At 41.8% G+C, this 21,481-nt stretch overlaps 1 protein-coding gene across 2 annotated transcripts in view; it reads left to right on the top strand.

Annotated features, from left to right (window-relative positions):
* LRCH1 (leucine rich repeats and calponin homology domain containing 1) overlaps positions 1-21,481 on the top strand; it is a 187,499-nt gene that overhangs the window by 107,291 nt on the left and 58,727 nt on the right. For both annotated transcript variants that reach the window (XM_068526633.1, XM_068526634.1), the window contains exons 3-4: positions 4,412-4,538; positions 16,219-16,324. In XM_068526633.1, the coding sequence (XP_068382734.1) occupies positions 4,412-4,538; positions 16,219-16,324 (233 nt within the window). The remainder of the gene's footprint in view (positions 1-4,411; positions 4,539-16,218; positions 16,325-21,481) is intronic.

The following is a 21,481-nucleotide window of genomic DNA, read 5'->3' as shown; positions in this document are numbered from 1 at the left end:
GAATGGTTTAACCTTAATATATGGATTTAGTGTTGGGCTAAGCACTTTTACATCCATAATCTCATGTATCATGTTAGGTAGGTATTATTATCTATGTTTTATGGATGACAGAGTCAGAGAGGTTAAGTGACTTACCTAAAGTTCTATGGACGATTATGGCAGAGATGAGATTTGAACCCAGGTTTTCTAATTCCACAGCTGGTGATCTCTGTACCAACTGAGTAGGTGAATCTGTTATAGAAATCTTTCTATAAATTATTTTAAGTGAGTTCCATGTTTCATTATTAAGTGAACCCATTCACTTGCAAAAAGGATCTATTCCAGTAGAATAAAAAACTCATATGATGTCTGATAATAAAATCACATGTAAGACTATAGCATGTTTTTATCATCACATACATTAAGGAAAATATAACTTTCTGATAAACCAGTAATAAATAATGTTAAATACCAAATTAAGTCTGAAAGCATGGATATTGATAAGGAAGGCCATAGTCAAAATACATTAAAATAAGACTCTCTAAAAGTGAAACCAGGGCTTCCCTGGTGGCGCAGTGGTTAAGAATCCGCCTGCCAACGCAGGGGACATGGGTTCAAGCCCTGGTCCAGGAAGATCCCACGTGCCGTGGAGCAACGAAGCCTGTGTGCCACAACTACTGAGCCTGCGCTCTAGAGCCCATGAGCCACAACTACTGAGCCCATGAGCCACAACTACTGAAGCCCGCGCACCTAGAGCCTGTGCTCCGCAACAAGAGAAACCACCGCAGTGAGAAGCCCGCGCACTGCAACGAAAAGTAGCCCCCGCTCGCCGCAACTAGAGAAAGCCCACGCGCAGCAACGAAGACTCAACGCAGCCAAAAATAAATAAATAAAATAAATAAATTTATTTAAAAAATAAATAAAAGTGAAACCATGCAGAAGTGACTTGGTTTGTGAATTCCTTAGTTTAGGACTTTTGTTAAGCGAGGGTAGTAATACTTGAAGAGGAATTTAGCCTGCAAACTTAGGCCGTCAGGACTGTTCAGGTTATGATGAGCTGCCTTGTTTCACCCTGAAATGAGGAAACAGACCGGTAAGTCTAGTAGGAAGTCATTCAGCCGAGAAAGAAGGAAGACAAAGCGTTAGCAGTAATCACAGACTGGGAAGAGCCCACTGCCTTCCTGCCCCTCCTCCTTCCTCCTCACGCCGTCCTCCACCAGCCTGAGCAGGGAGAGTGACGAGGGACACCGGGGAGGCCCTGCTCTGTGGTGGCAGGAAGGCTCAGGCCACCACGACCGAATCTGTAATTTCTACTTCTGAATAAGTGGCCCTTTTCCCCCGTTAATTTACTCTTTTGTAATGAGTGAGTTTAAAAGATCTTTTTTTTAAAAAAAAAAATATTGCTTTCAGATGTGACTCCCGGGCTGGATTTGAAAATAAATGTTGGCCATTACCTGATCAGATGCTGTACGGTCTTATTTTTAACCATTCTTTCCTTCAAGGGCCTGTTCATAGTGCAGAGGGCTGCAGGAGACAAGTGGGGGCCGGAGTGGTGGATTGTGGCCTGAGGCACTTACTTGCTTGAGAAAAATTGCTGCCAGATGAGTAGTTTCAAAAAGCTCAGGCTGCTGATGTGGTCTTTAGTGGGGAGAGGATTAAAGGGCGTGCAGTTTCTCCTCTTCTTTATAAATATTTGCTGGAGAGCTAATGGGTTTTTGTGTGTGTGTGTGTGTGTATATTTCCTTTTTCTATGGGGGAAATTACCAGTAATACAGGAACATCTTGTGATAAAATATACAAAGTACAGGCTGAGGGAACGGATGGATGAAATAGAAGAAATGTGCCCCAGGCCTGTGGCATGCTGTATTATGACTAGTCCTGGCATCTCGATTTGCCTACAGATGATTAACTACAGTATAGATAGAGGAATGTGTAGGGCATAAATAAATAGGCTATTCCATCAGCTGCTTTAAGCATAAAAAGCATTCATCCCCAAATGCTTTCACAAGCCTAAATTTTATTTTAAATTAGTTAGCCATCCTGGAAGAACTGCAGTGGGAATAATCCCATGTAATTTTAAATGCTTACGTGTCTGAAGGAGCAGAAGCTTCATTGCATTGCTTCAACGGTATATAGATGCTCTCCCAATGCAATACCTGCTAATCTGATTAGATGCCCGCATTGAGGTAGTGAGACTGGGAATACTTTAAATCTGAGTTTCCAAGCAGAGAAACACAGGAAAGATCTCCAACTGTAATTGTTGATTCTGTGGAAAATAGGAGCGTAGACATTTCTAAAAATACTTACCTTTGTTCCCGTTATCCTCTCTTCCAAAGGAAGTTCAAATATGGCTCCAGAATAAGAGAATTAACCGTATTAACGTTTTAATTTACCCATCCTCACTAGGTGAAATTGTATATTAAGAAATATTTTAAACCACAAATTCCAAATTATTTACTTGTCGCCTTTTAATAAACTGAGTTCTCCTTTCCAGAGGGAGTGTCTCAGGAAACTTTTTTGGAGCTTGAAGAAAGCTGTCCCAGCAGGGCACTGGGAAGGCCCCTTCTTCAAGACCGAGGAGCCCCAGTGGGCTCTTGCAGCTGAGAGGGGGCAGCGCGAGGGGTGTGAGGGCACAGAAAGATGGCCTGGTAGCCCTGGTACCCCCTTCCGCTGCCCCCAGACATCAGGAGAGAGTGTCAGGGCGAGCCCATTGCCGCTGTTCTAGCCTGTTATCCTAGCCAGGGGGGAAGCTAAGAGCCAGTTGGTCCTTCCAGCACCAGGATACAACCTCCACCCTCAAGGGCACTCACTCTCCTTCCCCCTCTGGTGGACCCCCTGAGAGAAAGCTCTTTTCCTTCTGTGCCTTTTTGCAAAGAGCTTTCTTTTCACATCTGGGCAGGGGAGAGAAGACATGGCTCTACATTTTCTTCCTGACGTATGGTTACCTGGCAACAGGCACCTGGTCACAGTGGTCACAGGGGGGCACCCAGGTTGGAAAGGCGATTTTGACAGCACAGCACCTGCTTTTTCTGAGCCCGTCCGTTAGAGACACCCTTTCCTAATCAGATACCCACCCCCTCACATGGTAGGGTGAGGGCGTAAAAGGTTCCACTGAACTATCACATACGTGTGGAAAAGTGCACAGATTGTAAGTGTACATCTTCATGAATTTTCACACCTAGAAGCACCCATGTAACCAGTATCCAAGTGAAGTTTCTTTTTATAATGACATTTCTTCCCAAATTATGAAAGCACTTTGTAGGAATTTTGGAAAATACAGCAAAGTATAATAAAGAAAATAAAATCCACTCACTGTACCGACTCCCAAAAAATGGCTACTGCTAACATTTTGGTGTGTTTCCAGTCTATCTGCCTGTTCCTTTCTCTCACACACAAAGACATATGCACACCCACAAATACGCACATGGTACCACAGCTTCCGAAGTCTCACACATGTGTGCGAATACACACAGAAGTTCCAAGTACAGATTTGTAGATATTTCACTGCCTGGTGGTTGGCTCCCTCAGTAGAATGGCTGAGAAAGAAAGGGAAACTGAAAACCATCTGTCTCCTTACTTGATAGCAGGAAAAGGGCTCCTTGTGGAGGGGAAGGTAAATAAATGGCCGACATATACTTATGGGTGATTCATAGATTTCACTTACCCGATATTTTCCCGGCTCTCAGTCAACTAGCAGTGATGATGGGAAATTTAAAGACTTCTTAATGCGGACCATTAAGTAGAGTAGAGACCTTTTAATGGAGAGCGGAGGTGAGGCCTGGACTTACACTTTTCCGGCTCCTCTGTGAAACTGAGCCCCTCTTGGCTCCAGCTTCACTTTTGCCAGAAGGCCGACTTTCCGTTTTCTTTTTTAATTAGCTCTCTCACAGATAACCCAAGCAGAATTTAACCACAGAGCTCTTGCTTTAACAAAAGGAAGCTGAATCAAAATGTTGGAAATGGGCCCGGTGGTTTTGTGAGTTACAGCAAAATGATCTTCCTCGTCACTGCTAAGATGGATGCAATGACACTTCCCCGTTGCGGGCTGGTTGCTTTCGTCCTCGCTGAATCTCCCGCTCGCGCTGCCAGAAAGGAAACAGTTGGCACCAGCTTCCCGTTGCCATTGGTGGTACAGCCTGTGTTGCCCATATGCTCTCAGGCTGGCCAACAGCATCTGCAGGGGCCTTGATAGGGTCCCTTGTGCTGGAGAAAGTTGTTTCCCTCAAAAGTGCCTATGCCTCTCTTTTTTAAAAACTATTTTTTATTTTCTTATACACTTGGGCTTTGCGTTTTTATAAAAGTTTATCAGACTTTTTATATTTGCAAAATGTTTTCTTCGGTCACTCTTTTCTCCTTGTTTGTTAAAAAAGCATGTTCACAAACAGTATGAAGTAGCCTGCCTGTTTACCAGAGTTCTTGTATTTCTTCGCAGTCGGAATCAGCTGTCCGCCCTGCCGGCCTGCCTGTGTGGTCTGCCTCTCAAAGTCTTAATTGCAAGTAACAACAAACTTGGATCGCTGCCTGAAGAGATAGGTCAGCTCAAACAGTTAATGGAGTTGGTATGTTACTGATTTTTAAGACGCCCTTTTTGTTTGTTTACTAATTGTAGCCTATCAAGGTAGTCAGAAAGACTTTTTGCTCCACTGGGTCAAGGAGGGGATCATGTCGTGGGAGGTCTGTATATGATAGAGACATTAAGTGGGGAAAGGAATAATCATGCGTTTGCTGTGACAGAGTTCCTGAAATTTACAGGTTTCCTGTAGTTTACACTTCCTGAAGTTTGCAGGATTTACAGTTCCTGAAGTTTCCAGATTATCCTATGGTATTTAGATCACTTTTTTTTTCAGATTGCATAAATAAATTTGTGATAAACTATGGATACACTGGCAAAATAATCTGCAAATAAGTTAGTAGGCCAAACTTTATGAATGTATATAATTAACTTGGAAAGAAGAGAATGCTCTGATTCTCTAAGGATTTTAGGAACCGTTGCTCCAAATTGATGTAACTTTAAAATGTGTCCATATCCCCAGGGAGAAGAAAGAAGAACAAGTTATAGATAGGCAGAGATGGCTTGTGTGTACCTGAGGCCGAGATGTCAGCTCCTTCACTACTAATTGAATTACTGACCTTGTTTCTAAAATGGGAAAGAATGAGTTCTTTCTGTACTTCTGTTGAGCTAAGATATCTTGGGTGAATGAGAGGCCAGAATGAGCAACTGGTCTAAACCATAATAGTCATAATTTATCCTCCAACAAGCATTCGTCCATACTGCCCTTGTGTCAAGCACAAAGCTGGATGTTGTGATTACAACCATGAAAAGGAGATAAAATCTTCCTTCAAGTAGACTCCAATCTAGAACATTGATGGCCAATAACTTTTCTCTTGTGCGCCAGTTCCAGTTAATTTTTTCAGGGCCACCTGGAACACTGGGGTGATGGCTTGTGAGGCCCAGATAAAGAGTGCTATGACTCCATGGTCATGTGTTCATCTGGAATTGGCTCTGAAAGTGACAGCCCCCATGACACATATGTATCCACTTTGATTTTAGGACAGAAGTGAGTAATTTCTGTCTAAAGGCAATAGAGCCCTTAAAAGAGTGCCTTTTCCAGGACAGCAGTATCTGAAACCCATTCCAACCAGCTCACACCAAGAGTTGGGATGAGTCATAAGGATACAGGGGTCTTCACGTCACTAGCACCGTGACATCTGGTCAGGGATCATGAGTGACTAGAACAAGATACTGGAAAGTTGTCAAGAACCATGGAAGCCACTGGTTTTCTTGCTCAGCTTTCTGCACTTCTCCATACAATGGAGAGGTCGCCTAGCCCATACATCCCAAGTTTAAACATCCCCCCAGATAAAGCACATAGCAGGACCTACTAGCGTGTCTCAGCCTTGGTTTCTGAGTGAGAGAGGCGAGACCTGGTTCCAGCGTCCTCTCCTGACTCGGCCAGCGATGCCCAAGGCACATGGTCACATTGCCCGGACATGGCTGCTCGGCTGCCACCGAGAGGGGTGATTCTGAAAGAAGACAGATATTAATTTGGGCAGACATCCTCCTCTCCACGAAGTCTCTATAACAAGAAGTAAGTGCATGGCGTAGGAACTGATTGATTGATTCAGTCTTGGGGTTGGGAAGGGTTTGTACAGGAAGAGACCTTTGAGAGGCGCCTTACATAAGTCCATGTAAGGGACAGAGGAGGCACTCAAGAGAGAAGGGACAGCTTGTGCAAAGGCCCGACAGCCCGGAGTGCACGGCATGCCTGGGGAGTGTGAAGCAGTATAATCCCATTGAGGCTAGGTGGAGTGAGGCGGGGCGCTGCATCCTCGAGGCCACGGCTTAGATTTAGGCCATCGTCACCTCCTTCCCAGAGTGTTCAAGGCCCTGCTGAGTCTGGCCCCTGCATGCCTCTCTAGGTTCATCTCTTGTCCCTGGCCCCTTCACCCTCTGAATTCCAGCCTTGTCCATCTTCACTTCTAGACTTTTGAGCACATCACTCTTTCCACAAGGACTGTTTCTTCCTTCTCTTCTTCTCCTGGTCAGTTCTTAGCCAAGGTAGATTTCATTTCCTCCAAAAGCCTTCCCAGATCCTCCAAGCCAGGGTTGGGTGCTCCGAAGGCCAGCAGCCTCTACGTATCACTGAATTTTCATGGAACCACATTTGTCTTCTCACTTGGCGTTCTCCAGGCCGACACCCGCTACACCTTGAAAGCTGCTTCAGGACCGGAACTGCCTGTTACTTGCTGTTTTATGCCAGTGCTTGGCACAAGATAGATGCCCAAAAAAATGTTTCCTGAAGGCTGCTGTCAAATCGTGGACAGTGGACCAAGAAGGTGGCTTGGGACCGATTGCGAGGACCCCCAAGTGCCGTGCCAGTGAGGGGCGACTCTGTCTTTCAATCCAAGTTGATTCAGAAGATTCCATTTTAACTGATTCTGGAAAACAAAAGATATAGCAAATAACACTTTGGATGAAACTGATAGTTATTTGCTTTTTTAAAAAAAGTGCTTCTTTCAGGAGTGTGATAAACCCCCAAATCCGGGTTTGCTAGAATTTGGGTTAGGTCTTGCAAACACTGTGTGAGTACAGCGTTGGTGTTTTTCCACTTGTCGGGCTCCTGCGGAGTGGACGTGTGGCACATCGGTGAAGTCAGCCTTTGGCAGCCGTAATGTGTTTCTGTCCCACTGCACCCCGGGCTTAAGCTGACAGCGTGCCGGCCATCGGCTGTGCGGCTACAGACCAGCTCATCTGCTAATGGGTGGTGCACGAGCTGAGCCCTGCAGCCAGCCCCACACGGGGCAGGGCTTCCCTCAAATTCTCCTGTCAGCTGCTGGTGGCAGGCGGCAGAGGTAGAAGAGCACTGTCTCTCGGCTCGGGGCACATGAGCTGCCGGGTGGCTGTAAGGGATGCCCTGGGCTTTTCTTAGGCCCCCGTCCGGAGCTCAGCTCTAGGGAAGCTGCTTTGCCTCCTGGTTCCAGCGCTGCCATCAGCCTGTCCTGTGTCTTTTCTCCACCAGTAATAACTCTTGCACGCTTGAATCCTAGAATGTTGAAGCCATAGTGGTTTTAAAAGACCTCTGGTCCGGGACTTCCCTGGTGGTCCAGTGGTTAAGACTTCGCCTTCCAATGCAGGGGGTGCGGGTTCGATCCCTGGTCGGGGAGCTAAGATCCCACATGCCTTGGGGCCAAAAAACCAAAACATAAAACAGAAGCACTATTGGAACAAATTCAGTAAAGACAGAAGAAAAAATGGTCCGCATCAAAAAAAAAAAAAAAAATCTTAAAAAAAAAAGACATCTACTCCAAGCTCTCAACATCTTACAAAAGAAGAAACCCAAGGCAGAGAGACGGTGAGCGATGCCCAGAGGGTCGGTCACCCTGGCGTTAGCTGACTTACAACCCAAGGAGAAACACCCTCACCCAGCACTGTCCCTCACCTAGCACATGATGCAGACAGCAAATGTCATTTTATTTTTTTGTTTCTGTTTTTTGTTTTTACCTTTTAAAAAGAAATTTTTTTTAACATCTTTATTGGAGTATAATTGCTTTACAATGGTGTGTTAGTTTCTGCTGTAGAACAAAGTGAATCAGCTATACATGTACATACATCCCCAAATCTCCTCCCTCTTGGAGTATAGTTGATTCACAGTGTTGTGTACTTTCTGCTGTACAGCAAAGTGCATCAGTTATACATATATATATATATATATATATATATATATATATATATCTCCACTCTTTTTGAGATCCTTTTCCCAAATAGGTCATTACAGAGTATTGAATAGAGGTCCCTGTGCTATATAGTAAGTCCTTATTAGTTATCTATTTTATATATAGTAGTGTGTATATGTCAATCCCAATCTCCCAATGTGTCCCTCCCCCTCTTTCCCCCTTGGTAGCCATAAGTTTGTTTTCTACATCTGTGACTCTGTTTCTGTTTTGTAAATAAAATTTATTTGTACCATTTTTTTTAGATTCCACTTATAAGCGATATCATATGATATTTGTCCTTCTGCAAATGTCATTTTACATGTACTAGTAGCCACATTAAAAAAAAAAAAACAGAAGCAAGTGAAATTCATTTTAGTAATATATTTTAGTTTACCCTAGATAGCTAAAATATTTCAACATCTCTACAATATAAAATTAATGAGATATTTTAGAGTCTTTCTTTCCTACTAAGTTTTTGAGGTTTTCCACTGACACAGCCCAGATTGGACTAGCCACATTTCTCCTGCTCAATAGCCACATGGGGCTGGTGGCCACCCTTCCAGACAGGGCAGCTCTGTAGCTTGTGTTCTTTCTGCTCTATGGGCAAGTGTGATCTTCACAAAAAGCAATTATTTGTGAAGTTGGTGAATATTTAATAACTTGCCATTGTTTAACCGCAAGGGCTGACTGGCCTTGCTTAAGGTCACAAACTAAAAGAGATTAGTTTCCATCCATTCTTATTTATTTTTCATATCTTTTTGCTTAAAATAGTAGTGATACTACAGGTAACCATGTCAGATGATTTTTAGCTATCAATTGGAAAAAAAGTTCCCTGGAGAGCCTGAAGTAATTCTAGAATTGCGTGGGAGGCTCATGTTTTGTAGTTACATAGTAACCGAGTTGTTGAAAACATTTGGTTGCTCCAGAAGCACTCAGAGTACCTTCAGTCACGTAGGGCTGATAAAATCTCTCAGCTTATTATTAGGCTCTGAGCCCTGTTGAACTATTTTGGTAGAAATATTTGAGAAATTTTCACATTAGACTCAAAGAGTATCCTAAACTGAGTTGTAAACTCTCTTCTCTTCCAAGTATGAGCGAATGTTCCAGAGTCATCATTCGCTTAAAAAACAAACACCAGAGCACCGTGGCCACCTGCAAGAAGGGTGCCCTCTCTGATTTTTGAGAGGAGCTGGATTTGGAAAACAGTATCTTACTTTCTTGAATATATCACAGTTATCTAAGAATCTTAAAACATAAAGCATTGCCGTTTAGTGATTGTGATTGTGCAAAGAATATGGACAAGCAGTTTTTCCTCCTTCCATGAAGACTTTCATTAAGAAACACTTCTGAGACGTCTTTTCTTGAGTCCACAGGAGAGGCGAGGATATATTTCCACGTTGTTTCGGGTGCCGGAGAACTTAGGGGAACCTAAGCTCTATGGAGCTGCCCCTCAAGGGTCGTTTCTGATGAGAATGATCTAGAACTTTCTGACCTCAGCTACTTTGAATTACTTCTGTACCGCTTGTCTCCTTAGAGCTGTAGCTGTGTGTCCGTGTTGCTTTGTAAGTCTTCGTATCTGCATGTTCTTTCTATCCAGGAAAGAGATAAAGCACTGGCATTTACTAAGCACCTACTGTATGCCAGGCACTCTGCTGGGTACTTGACATGTGTTCTATCATTCGATCTTGACAATAACCCAGCAAGGTGGATATCCTGTCTACCTTGCACAGACAAGTTTGGGTTTCAGAATTACTCACCCAAAGGACGTGGGGCTATGATGTGGTGGAGTGGAGTGAAAACCAGGTTTGTCTGTTGAAAGCCCAAGGCCTTTCCAGAGTACAGTGCAGCTGTGCTCACTGGGTCCTCATCTAGATCATAAGCCTCTCGTGGAGAGGAGCCACGATTTCTTTCTGTGCAGTTGCCCTGTTTCAACTTGCAGTGGTTTTCCCATTCAAGTTGGGGCAGGCTGTGAACAGTAGGGAGAATGTTACAAAAGTAGGGTGTGGTAGAAATGGGCCGTGTCTGTCTGAGAGTTCCCTCACTGAAGAACCTCAAGCCAGGCACGAGGGTCAGCAGACTTCTCTTGGGTTGACTAAACCTCATTTTACTCATAAAGACGGTGTCAACATCCTGGAAACATGTTTTTTGTTTTTTGTTTTTTTTACTTGTCAAATCATACCTGAAGGATAAGGTGTGTTAAATATTTGGTAAGAAATACCGTATGAATGCCATGTTATAATTAACAGACGGCTCTGAAGAAGACAGGCACACTAAGTAAGAACACAATAAATTTGAGAACCTTTTATGGGGCATTTGCCAAAGGTCTAGAAGTTTTCTCACCAGTTCTCTGTACATGCTGACACACTGGGGTCCATCTCTTGTTTGGTTTTTCTCAATTCTGCCCTCTCCCAACTCATGCCGTGTGTGAAAATTGTGTCTTCCGGCTCTTGACTTCATATAAGAGAACATAATATCACTGTTTCAGAAACCTGCTTTTACAACCCCAAACTCACTGGGCCTGACTCAGGTAATAACTGACTTGAAGGTGCATTTCCTGGCCCTGACTAGACATGCTACTTTTTTTTTTCTCTTTTTTTGTGAAATGTTTGGTTGTGTGGAGAGTTGGAATTCAGGGATTGATTATAGACACGGGATGTACTGAGGAACTTCTGAGGGAAATGTCTTCTTCGTTTTTTTTTTATGTGTCGCATTCCAGTCTCTGAGGTAGGCGTGATGGAGACATGAATTCATGTCTGCTGTAATCGTAGGTCCATTCCTAGTCTCTGGAGATGCCGCCTAACCTCGCTGGTTTCTGTGAGGGAATTGGAAACTCATGGCCTGTGCAGGGTCCTTTCTGTTGCTTCTATCTCCGCGTTTCTTTTGAAGAGCAAGGTTTGTGCTTGCTGGGTATGTGAAAGAGTGTGAGGTAGGGTTTTATACTAGAAGGAGACTCTCAGTAAGTGTTGAGAGGTAATAATTTACCATAGCAGAGGTTGCTTGAAAAAGTTTTGAGTTTAAATGAACATACTGATTTGTCTTAAAATTAAAGTTCTCACTACAGGCATTTAGGTTTTTGATTGCTGAAAAATCAAAATTGACATTACTCCTAAGTCAGTTAAGTATCTATCTTTCAAACAAAATCTCTTCATTATTTTTGATATGGTAGATGGATTTTCCTGATCTTGGAAGGAAATTGTAATTATTTATAATATCACCTCTTCTTTTTACCTAGGAACAGAGAGGTTAAGATATTTACCTAAAGTTACACAGTGAGTCATACGAAAGACATTTCCAAAAATGGACATGGTCACATGATGGGAGGCCAGTATTAATAGCTTGTATTTCCTGTTAGAACGTTTGCATTTTCTTCAATTAAATAAAGAGGTAGAGTTTTAAAAATAAATTTATTTATTTTATTTTTGGCTGCATTGGGTCTTCGTTGCTGTGCGTGGGCTTTCTCTAGTTGCAGTGAGCAGGGGCTGCTCTTCGTTGTGGTGCGTGGGCTTCTCATCACGGTGGCTTCTCTTGTTGTGGAGCGTGGTCTCTAGGCGCCCGGGCTTCAGTAGTTGTGGCACGTGGGCTCAGTAGTTGTGGCTCGTGGGCTCTAGAGCACAGGCTCAGGAGTTGTGGCACATGGGCTTAGTTGCTCCACGGCATGTGGGATCTTCCCGGACCAGGACTCGAACCCGTGTCCCTTGCATTGGCAGGCAGATTCTTAACCACTGTGCCATCAGGGAAGACCAAGAGGTAGATTTTAAAATACGACTTAAGCTGTAGTATAACCACGCTAAGTTTCTGAAAACCTAAGAGTCAGGGGAAGGTAGCTCATGAGAATACCATGTGCAGTTCTGCCGCTTAGCCTGGTCTCACTGGAAACCTCTATCCAAGATCATCTTGACGCAGTAGTTATGTTGGCTTTCATTAGAAGTCACGACTTAAGAAAGCATGTCTAGTCTTTTAAAAAATATATTCTGAAAGTGAACATTTCCTAGTTTAATAATCCTTGAACCTACGCTGATGTTTTAAATCCTTGTCATTTTTGCATTCTGAAGGTAAGGTAGCAATTAGCATGCAGTTAGCTAAAATGTATTAATCTCCAACATGCATTTAACCCTTCTAGAGACTTTCTTAATTGCCCAGAAGAGTTGTGATGAAATGAGAATCTTAACTTCTAAAGTTTTTCTTTTGGTTGCTTAAAAGCATCTTGATTAAACCAGTGGAAAATAAGTGTATTTTAAGTCATAGCTAAAATTCTCTATTTTGTTTTTTTATCTAAATGACAAAATTAGACTGGCTGGTTCATAAAACTTAAGTTTGAGTATTTATGTGATTATATAATGCATAATGATTAGATTCATTTCTGTATCAAACAATAGAATTGGGCCTACCTGTATATTTATAACTTTATAATGCTGAATATATGGTAATTTGATTTCACCGTGGTTTGGAATAATTATTTTCCAAGACATAGCTTAGGGCTAATAGACTATTCAGAGGGGATTCATTTGACTGTTTTAAGAAGCTACTGGATCTGGAACTCATAACTTGATAAATTCTCACTATTGCAGAAATATGGGGCATTAATGTGGTTTATTTTTAAAATTTATTTTCCTAAATCGTATCTTTTTAAAATGAACTCCCCCCCCCCCCCAAAAAAAAGCCATTATTTCTTTTAGACTAAATGTGGACAGACATGTTCTAGAGAACCAGGCTATTCTAGGAATGTTGCTTTTACACTTTTTAACCTGAAATACGTTATCTGAAAACATCTAGACTATTTTCCTCTCTGTACTCCTCCTCATTCCCAACTAATTAAGACACAATTACCTATGGGGTTTTATTTTTGTGATGAAATTCATAACCTCTAATGATAAAAACTTGTTTTATCATTATATAAAGTTCTTTAAAAAAAATAAATTAGGAAAACATTTCCCTGCAGGTAAACAAGTGTTTAAATATAGCTGAGGGGAGTCAATTTTCTTTGATAAGGCCACTTAGAAATATATGTTGGAAAAATTACCTTATATTTATGGAAACAGCATACTCTAATTTCATGGCTAGCCGGGGTTCATCAACAACGTGCAAGGTGAGTGTAGTACACAGGAAAAAAATAGAATAAAGATGCATTTCATCTCAGGAGATTTCATGGTGAGACTGTGCTGCCTAAATATATCTGTTCTCTTTTAGCTTTCCTCTCCCACCTCTCTTTTTTTAAGAGAAATGTTTTTTTGAAAAATTATGTCCTTAAAACTTCTGAAAATCATCAGTTTCACATTGAAAAATACGTGATTCCCGTAATCTGCAAAAGGGTCTTTCTCATGCTATCACTCACAGACTTATAAAACATTTTAGGTGTCAACATAAATTCTCCTTAGAGGTGGAAAATAATTCTCACTAATTCTTCTCCCATGACCTCCCCTCCTCTCAGCCATCACCAACGTGACTGTGCCTGGTCCTGAGTCCAATAAAATGATTTAATTTCATATATTTCTAGGGCTTACCTGTGTACCATTTGTGTGAGGACTCTTAGATTTTAAAATGGTACCTCTTGCTTATTGGTAACTTGGTGGAAGCAAAGAAAGATAAAACTTTCACTGAAAGGGTTTGGTTGTTGATTTTTGCGGCTGATGAAATGCCATAGTAACTGGGAAAAGGTGGCATTTTACTTTTCACTTCTCATATATGGAAGTATATTCAGAAAGGCAGAGTAATTTACTGATTCAGTGAGGGGCTAAGAGTGACTGAACAAATCTCTGGGCCGCCTAATTATGTAATTACTTCCTTAGACATTTATGTCTCTGCAGATGCGCTTGTCGGTTTTTTTTTTTTTTTTAACATTAGGGATGTCTTTCATAAAATTTGGTGTGACTTTTCTAGGCCAGAAGCAATGTAGCAATAGCCAGCTTGCGGGTGATGCCATTGAACACCTAATGTCCTTAACCTGTCACACGCCAGCCCCCTGCCCCAACCCCAAGTCAGACAGCTGAGTATGGAACAGTATGGCAGGCTGATTCCAATGCGTACACCCAGGCTTTACAGATCACAGCTTCATTTCCTTTAATAGGAGCGATGTTATTCCTCTTCATCAAGTGGTATCCATTTAGCGCCTTCATGACCTTGACAGATTGGCAGGTCACCTGAGGATATGTAAGTGAGATGAGGTTAGAGGGCAGTGATGCACTGTGTTGTGTACAGCCCTGCTCTTACATGGAGCACAGAGGTTTCAAGGAATTGGTCAATGGTGAGTTCTCATCCGAGCGAATACGAAACCAATTTCTGAAACAAGGCTTTGCTGCTTTCTAAAAGGATGAGTGAAGGGGAGTTTTTGCAGGTTCAGCAGTGATGTGGGATGTTTAAGGACTTGATCTCATTGGGATCATTTGTGGCCCAAATATATTTGTGGTTCTGTGACACCGAGCAGGACCTGCAAGAAATTTGGTGTGTACGTTGGAGCCTCTTGGGTTCCCAGCCAGAGACAATAAACTGTACCATTATGGAGCGTTAACATAAACGGACTTCAGAAGTCTTATCCAATATTTATTGACCCCTTACTTTATTTATTTATTTTTTAAAATTTATTTTATTTAATGTATTTATTTTTGGCTGCATTGGGTCTTTGTTGCTGTGCACGGGCTTTCTCTGGTTGCGGCGAGCGGGGGCTACTCTTGGTTGCGGTGAGCGGGCTTCTCATTGCGGCGGCTTCTCTTGTTGTGGAGCACAGGCTCTAGGCGCACGGGCTTCAGTAGCTGTGGCACGCGGGTTCAGTAGTTGTGGTGCACGGGCTCTAGAGCGCAAGCTCAGTAGTTGTGGCACACGGGCTTAGTTGCTCCGCGGCATGTGGGATCTTCCCGGACCAGGGCTCGAACCCGTGTCCCCTGCATTGGCAGGTGGATTCTTAACCACTGCGCCACCAGGGAAGCCCCTGATCCCTTACCTTATACCTGGCATTCTGCTCCGCACAGGAGGCAGAGTGACTAAGGCACAGTCTCTTCCATCTAGGAGCTCACAGGCTCACAGGAGAAGGCAAACATTTGAGCAGATTTGAGTTTGGGACTTTATCCTGAGGAGCCATTGCAGGTGTTTGAGCTGATGAATGATAGAGTGAAATTCACACTCTGTAAATCTTTACTCTGTGAAAGATGGAACCGAGGAGGAGATTGATGCCTGGAAACAACCAGAAGATCATTGGTAGTGTCTAGCTGAGAGATACTGCTGGTCTGGACTAAAGGAGTAGCTGGGGTAAGGGAGGTGGAGAGCAGGGCAGAGCTACTAGGGACAAGAGGAAGGGTGGGGTTAGGAGAGGTAATAATGATATAGAAGATTAAAAATGTCACGGCCACCATTTTGCATGTGTCAAGAGGTGGTTCCGATCAATGATTACTAATAGAGTATTACTTTTCCAAAGCAAAGAAGACACAGTCCGCATACCCCACAGTCTTGCTTGTAAAATGTTTGTAAAGGTGTTCAGGTCCAAAGTTTCCAGCCTTCTGATAAGAATTCCATTTTAAATAAATAATGCATCCAAACAATGCAGTAATATATATATATAGGTATCCACTGTAAAATATGAGCATTTGGTAAGGTAAGGTAGTGGCTGAACAGTGGGCTGGAAATTTGTTCCAAGTGTTAACCCTGGTACTTGCAAGCCTTGGACAATTGACTGAACTTTCCTGAGCCTCAGTTTTCTGATCTGTGAATATTAGGCCAGTAATCTTACCTCATGGCTTTGTTGTGAGAAATAAGACTGAAGCATGTGAGAAGAGCAGCCCTCGAGGCTGGCAGAGTAGCTACCGAAGGCTACTGACATGCTTCTTTTCTCCCTTTTCTCTCAGAGGATGTTTCAAATGTTGCACTTTCTTTTTTCTTCTCTGTGCTAAGCCTCACTTGACCTCGGACCCGGAGACCAATATAAAAATGTACCTGTGTAGTTGTCCTAATATTTAAATTCCGTAAGGAGATTTCACATGAAATGCTTGATCTCCCGGCAAAAGGCGTTTACTATTTCTCTCTTTGTTTTCAATGCAGGACGTCAGCTGCAACGAGATCACAGCCTTGCCTCAGCAGATAGGGCAATTGAAATCCCTACGAGAACTGAATGTCAGAAGAAATTACCTTCAAGTTTTACCACAAGGTAAAAAAAGAAAGAGGGAAAAATGAATCAAACAGGAGGCTTTTATTATTTTTTGTTTACCTTTGTGAAGAAGGTAGCTCTTGTCATGTTTGTGTGTGCCTATTAATATTAATTATAATTTGAATGTCATGTGCTGATAACAGAAAAGTTATATTCAAGTTGTAATTTTAGTCAGGGGTTCAGTAACAAAATCATTCCCCCTGTATAAAGCTGTGTGTGTGTGTGTATGTGTGTGTATTAAGTTTGTTCAGGCTCGCATAACAAAGTACCACAGACTGAGTGGTTTAAACAACAGAAATGTATTTTCCCGCAGTCTGGAGGCTGGAAGTCTGAGATCAAAGTGTTGGTCAGTTTGGTTTCTCCTGAGCCCTCCCTCCTTGGCTTGTAGATGTCCGTCTTCTCCCTGCATCTTCCCTCTGTGTCTGTGTCCTAATCTCTTCTTCTTTATGGACACCCATCATACTGGATTAGGGCCCACACGAATGACCCCATTTTAACTCATTTACCCTTTAAAGACCCTATCTCCAAATACAGTCACATTCTGAGGCACTGTGGGTCAGGGCTCCGACATATGAATTTGGGGGGCACACAGTTCAGCTCCTAACAGGAGGCAACATGAATTGCTTTTGGTATGGATGGACGTGTGATGTCCTGGAACATCCAGCCAATAGTCAGTTGCCGCACTTGGTCCTGCAGATCCAGAAGTCAGGGTTTGGGGCTTTGGGGATCTGGGAGCCCTGACTGGGAACCCTGAGTGTCTCGAACCCATGCTTCAGGCGAGGGCATGACTTTGCTGCAGTGAAACTTGAACTGATGTCACTGGTTGTTTGGATGAATTTCTTGAAGCCTGGAGCAAGGATGGCTCCAGGGCCTCAGCATTGAGACTCGGGTTTCCTGAAACAGCACGAACACCGAGCCCCTCACACAGCCCCACCCAGGAGCCAAACGTGGGCAAACCCTTCCCTGCAGCTCTGGGCTTCCATAGTGTGTCCCTCTGATATGTTGCATTGAAGCTAAAGTAAAAAGATATTCAATAAAAAAATTGTCAGGGACTTCCCTGGCAGTCCAGTGGTTAAGACTCCGTGTTTCCACTGCAAGAGGCATGGGTTCGATCCCCGGTTGGGGAACTAAGATCCCGCATGCAGCGCAGCCAAAAAAAAAAAAAAAAAAAAATTGTCAGTCAACTGTACTTCAATAAAACAAAAATAAATTAAAAATAAAAAAGATGTATTTATTCAGAAATGTTATACCATTAAGAACGTTGATAAGTAGCCTTGTAGATCATGCTGGATCTGAATTTCACATTTTGGGATCCTCGTTTGGACCTAATCAGGAATGAGTTGATGAACAGCAGGACACTGAATGCTTTCTCCAAAACATACTCTGGTTCTCAAAGGTCACCTTGGTTTCTATCATTTTCATTTAAGCACATTAGGATGCCTGATAAGCTAAAGCGTATATTTGGGAACAGTCAGCATTTGGTTAATCTGACTCTAATGCAGCTATTTGAGAGCTGCCTGATTTTTATTATTCTGTTCCTGCTTCATGATCTTTGGCTTGAAGTGCTTCGTTATTCAAGGCAAGAAAATGGAGCTCAGGAAAGGGAAAGAACTTTATAAAATGTAATGTGCTTTATAGATGGGAGTTTTAAGTGTCATCTGCCATCTTCACCTTTCTCATGCTGGCTAGTATTTAAAGAAGAATTAGAAACTGTCTCGGCCTAAAGATTTATTACTTTATTACTTGAGATGACTTGGTATAAAAACATTGATTTTTCATTTTGTCATTGTGCGGTTCCAGTTCTGAATGGATGAAATTGTTTTTCTTGGTTTGAGCAAGTACAAAGAGAAAACTCTTACTAACAGCAAATTTATAATCATATAGCCTTTCATAGCATTAAAGAAAACTTTCATCTAAATTTAAGCTCTTAGGTTAATTATTGAGAAGTCATCACAAATTATTGAACTCTCGTTTTCAAAAGAAAAATTTAATTTAATCATTTAACAGTTTCCTGTAGTGGTTTAGAAACATGTGGGAAGAAGGTGCATCTGTAAAATCAAGATTATTTGTTTCTGTCATCACTCCTTGCTCTCTTAACTTAAAAGCATTCCTTCTCCTAAAAAGATCACTTACAAATTTCTATACTTTTCATAATTATGTTTTCTCAGGCTTAGTATTTTAATATACACTCGGAGCTAAAACTTCAGTTTACTGGAAAATCTTTTAAAAAAAAAAATAATTTCCTGAATATCAAGTTTCTTTTTGCTTTACTCTGGAGAACTCTGTTAACAAAAGAGCATTGATAATGCTCTCAGGCAGTGAGTTTAAAGACTTTTCATATTTACTCACTTGTTTTTCCTCTTTAGTACCCCTCCTCATATGCTTTCAATTTGAGGAGGGGGGAAAAGTTTGTGGCCTAATTGCCCACATCAATCTTGTGGTGGTTTTACTACAACTAATGCAACGGGGAGACTCTATTTTGTTCTTTCTGGCACCAGGATGGACAGAAGATTAGTCATTCATTGCCCCTCTTTGCAATGGAGAAAGAGGAGTGGGATTCATTGTTCTTTTTAGTTTTTCTCGTACCCCTTTTTTCCTGCTCTGTCTCTTTTGGCTTTTTCGGAGCTGGAGTTATCATTTTCTCCTTCGTTTCCTTGTTGTGAAAATGTCAGATTCTGGCTTTCCGAAACTAAGATGGTAATTGTGTCCCCAACAGGCACTAAAAGGAATTGTCATTATAAAAACCATTTCTTACTTTATTTAACTGTAAGTCGCCTTCCTTCCCCTCCTGCTATGTCTTCCAAGCACTTAGCTCTCTAGTCTTGCTTAAAAGTCTTCATTTTAAGTGACAAATTGCTGAAGAGCCAGAGTGCAGTTAAACTTCACCCCTGATTTGCCAACCTAACTTGAGGGAGTCACGTTAGCCATCAGAGAGATGGATTCATATTACTGGAAGTTATAGCAAGGAGATATTCTTTTTACATACAGTCCCCCTAATTCTCAGCCCTGTTTTCAAAACAAACTATTAACGGGAAAGATCTTACTTTCCCTTTCTCTTTGACTTTCTTGATTCCGTGCCATCCTCTGGCTTCACTTCCTCTCTTCCAGCTCCCACTTTTCTCCATGTGGTTCTTCCAGGCAACCAGGACGAATGAGACCTGAGGCAAATCACTTATCCCGCTATTGGTGGGAGAGCTGAGTTCGAGCAGAGAATTAACTTGGGGCGATTTTAAAAATACACATCCAATTCGAATAAGAATTCAAAAATTCTAATTTGAAAATTCCAATTCAAAAAGATAACATGCACCCCAATGTTCATTGCAGCACTGTTTACAGTAGCCAAGACATGGAAGAAACCTAAACGTCCATCAGTAGATGAATGGATAAAGAAGATGTAATGTGTATACACACACACACACACACACACACACACACACACATACACACACACAGTGGAATACTACTCAGCCATAAACAAGAATGAAATAATGCCATTTGCAGCAACATGGATGGACCTAGAGATTATCATACCAAGTGAAGTCAGTCAGACAGAGAATGACCAATAATATATGATATCACTTATATGTGGAATCTAAAAAAATGATACAAATGAACTTATTTACAAAACAGAAACAGACTCACAGACACAGAAAACAAATTTATGCTTACCGAAGGGGAAAGCGGGGGAGGGATTAATTAGGAGTCTGGGACTAGCAGATACACACTATTATATATAAAATAGATAAACAACAAAGACCTAGCAGGGAACTGTATTCAATATCTTATAATAAACTATAATGGAAAAGAATCTGAAAAAGAATATCTATACACATATATAAGTATAACTGAATCACTTTGCTGTACACCTGAAACTAACACAACATTGTAAATCAACTATACTTCAATAAAAAAAATTTAAAAATACACATCCTGAGTTTCTCTTACACAGCCGCCTGCCTATCATGGACCTGAGTTTGGGAGCTGCTGAGCAGATGCTCCTGTGTCTCTGTCCTTGCATTTCAATCTCGTGACTCTTTTCTTTAATACAAAGTAGTTCACTAAGGCATGAAAGAAGGAAAGTCCCTTCCACACCCAGAGCGAGTTGAATTTGCAGAGACTGGTTGCTAAGTGAACCTTTGTTGGGGGAACATGAAGTAGTCTGAGTAAGTAGCTGAGTAACGTGAAAACCCTCCAGCAGTACAGGGGGAGCGGAGGGATGGTATGAATTCTTTCTCCAGGTCGCTGCCTTCCATTCCTCTTCTTCCTAGAGTCCCTGCCCTTCATCTGCTTGGGAATTCCTTGAGTATTTGAAAGCACCGTGTATCCTCCCTTACCAGGTTTCATAACAAACGTGGTGAGGCCCGTTCTGAAATGAACCCGCCGTAGCCTCTCACGTGGAGATCTTGGTGGTTTGCTCCGTGTCACCCTACTCTGGCATTGCTCAGCGTCTTTGCTCTATGGAATATATTTGACTTCGTTTCTTGCAGCTGCCAACGTCGGTTGGAATGCTTGAAATTACTGAGTGTTTGCTATGCCACTGGGTGGGGATTTTAAGCTAAATATAATGTTCTGTCTTGTTTGTGGAGCTACAGAAGACTTTTTTAAAGCAGTACAATAAAGCCCAATCAAATCAGGATTACAGGGTCTGTTGCAAAGCTCCGAATTTGATAGCATTTCTTTTTTAAAGTGGAGTTAAAACAATCATGAACATATTTCTAGTAACTCGTTCTGAGATTCTGCCAGCCCACATACATGGAATGCATAAGAATATGTTGTAATTAACATATTATTCATAAGCTACAAGCTGTTTGAAAACAGTTTGAAGTTAAAACATAAGCATATCTTGTGTGGTGTGGCTTATGTGATTGTTTCACTGGAAAAAAAGCCTTTTTAAACAATAGGTGTTGTGTATGTCAAGCGTTTCCAGCTCGTACCAGAAATAACAACAAATTAAAAATTGTTGGGCCCCCAATGAAAGCTTTCCTCTCCTCTTTAGTAAAGTATTATATATACATAACTTATATTCCTAATACACAACTTGGTTTTAATTATGCTAAATGATATATTTCCAGATAAGCAGAAAATTTTTGAATGTGTTTAGCCACTTAATCTTGTTGCTTTCTGAGTTTTTTGTTTTTCTTTCTTTCTTTTTTTTTT

The sequence above is a fragment of the Eschrichtius robustus genome, chromosome 18 (genome assembly GCF_028021215.1).
Source record: "Eschrichtius robustus isolate mEscRob2 chromosome 18, mEscRob2.pri, whole genome shotgun sequence".
Taxonomy (NCBI): domain Eukaryota; kingdom Metazoa; phylum Chordata; class Mammalia; order Artiodactyla; family Eschrichtiidae; genus Eschrichtius; species Eschrichtius robustus.
The sequence above is the reverse complement of the archived record's forward strand: the minus strand, read 5'-3'. Positions and strand labels throughout refer to the sequence as shown.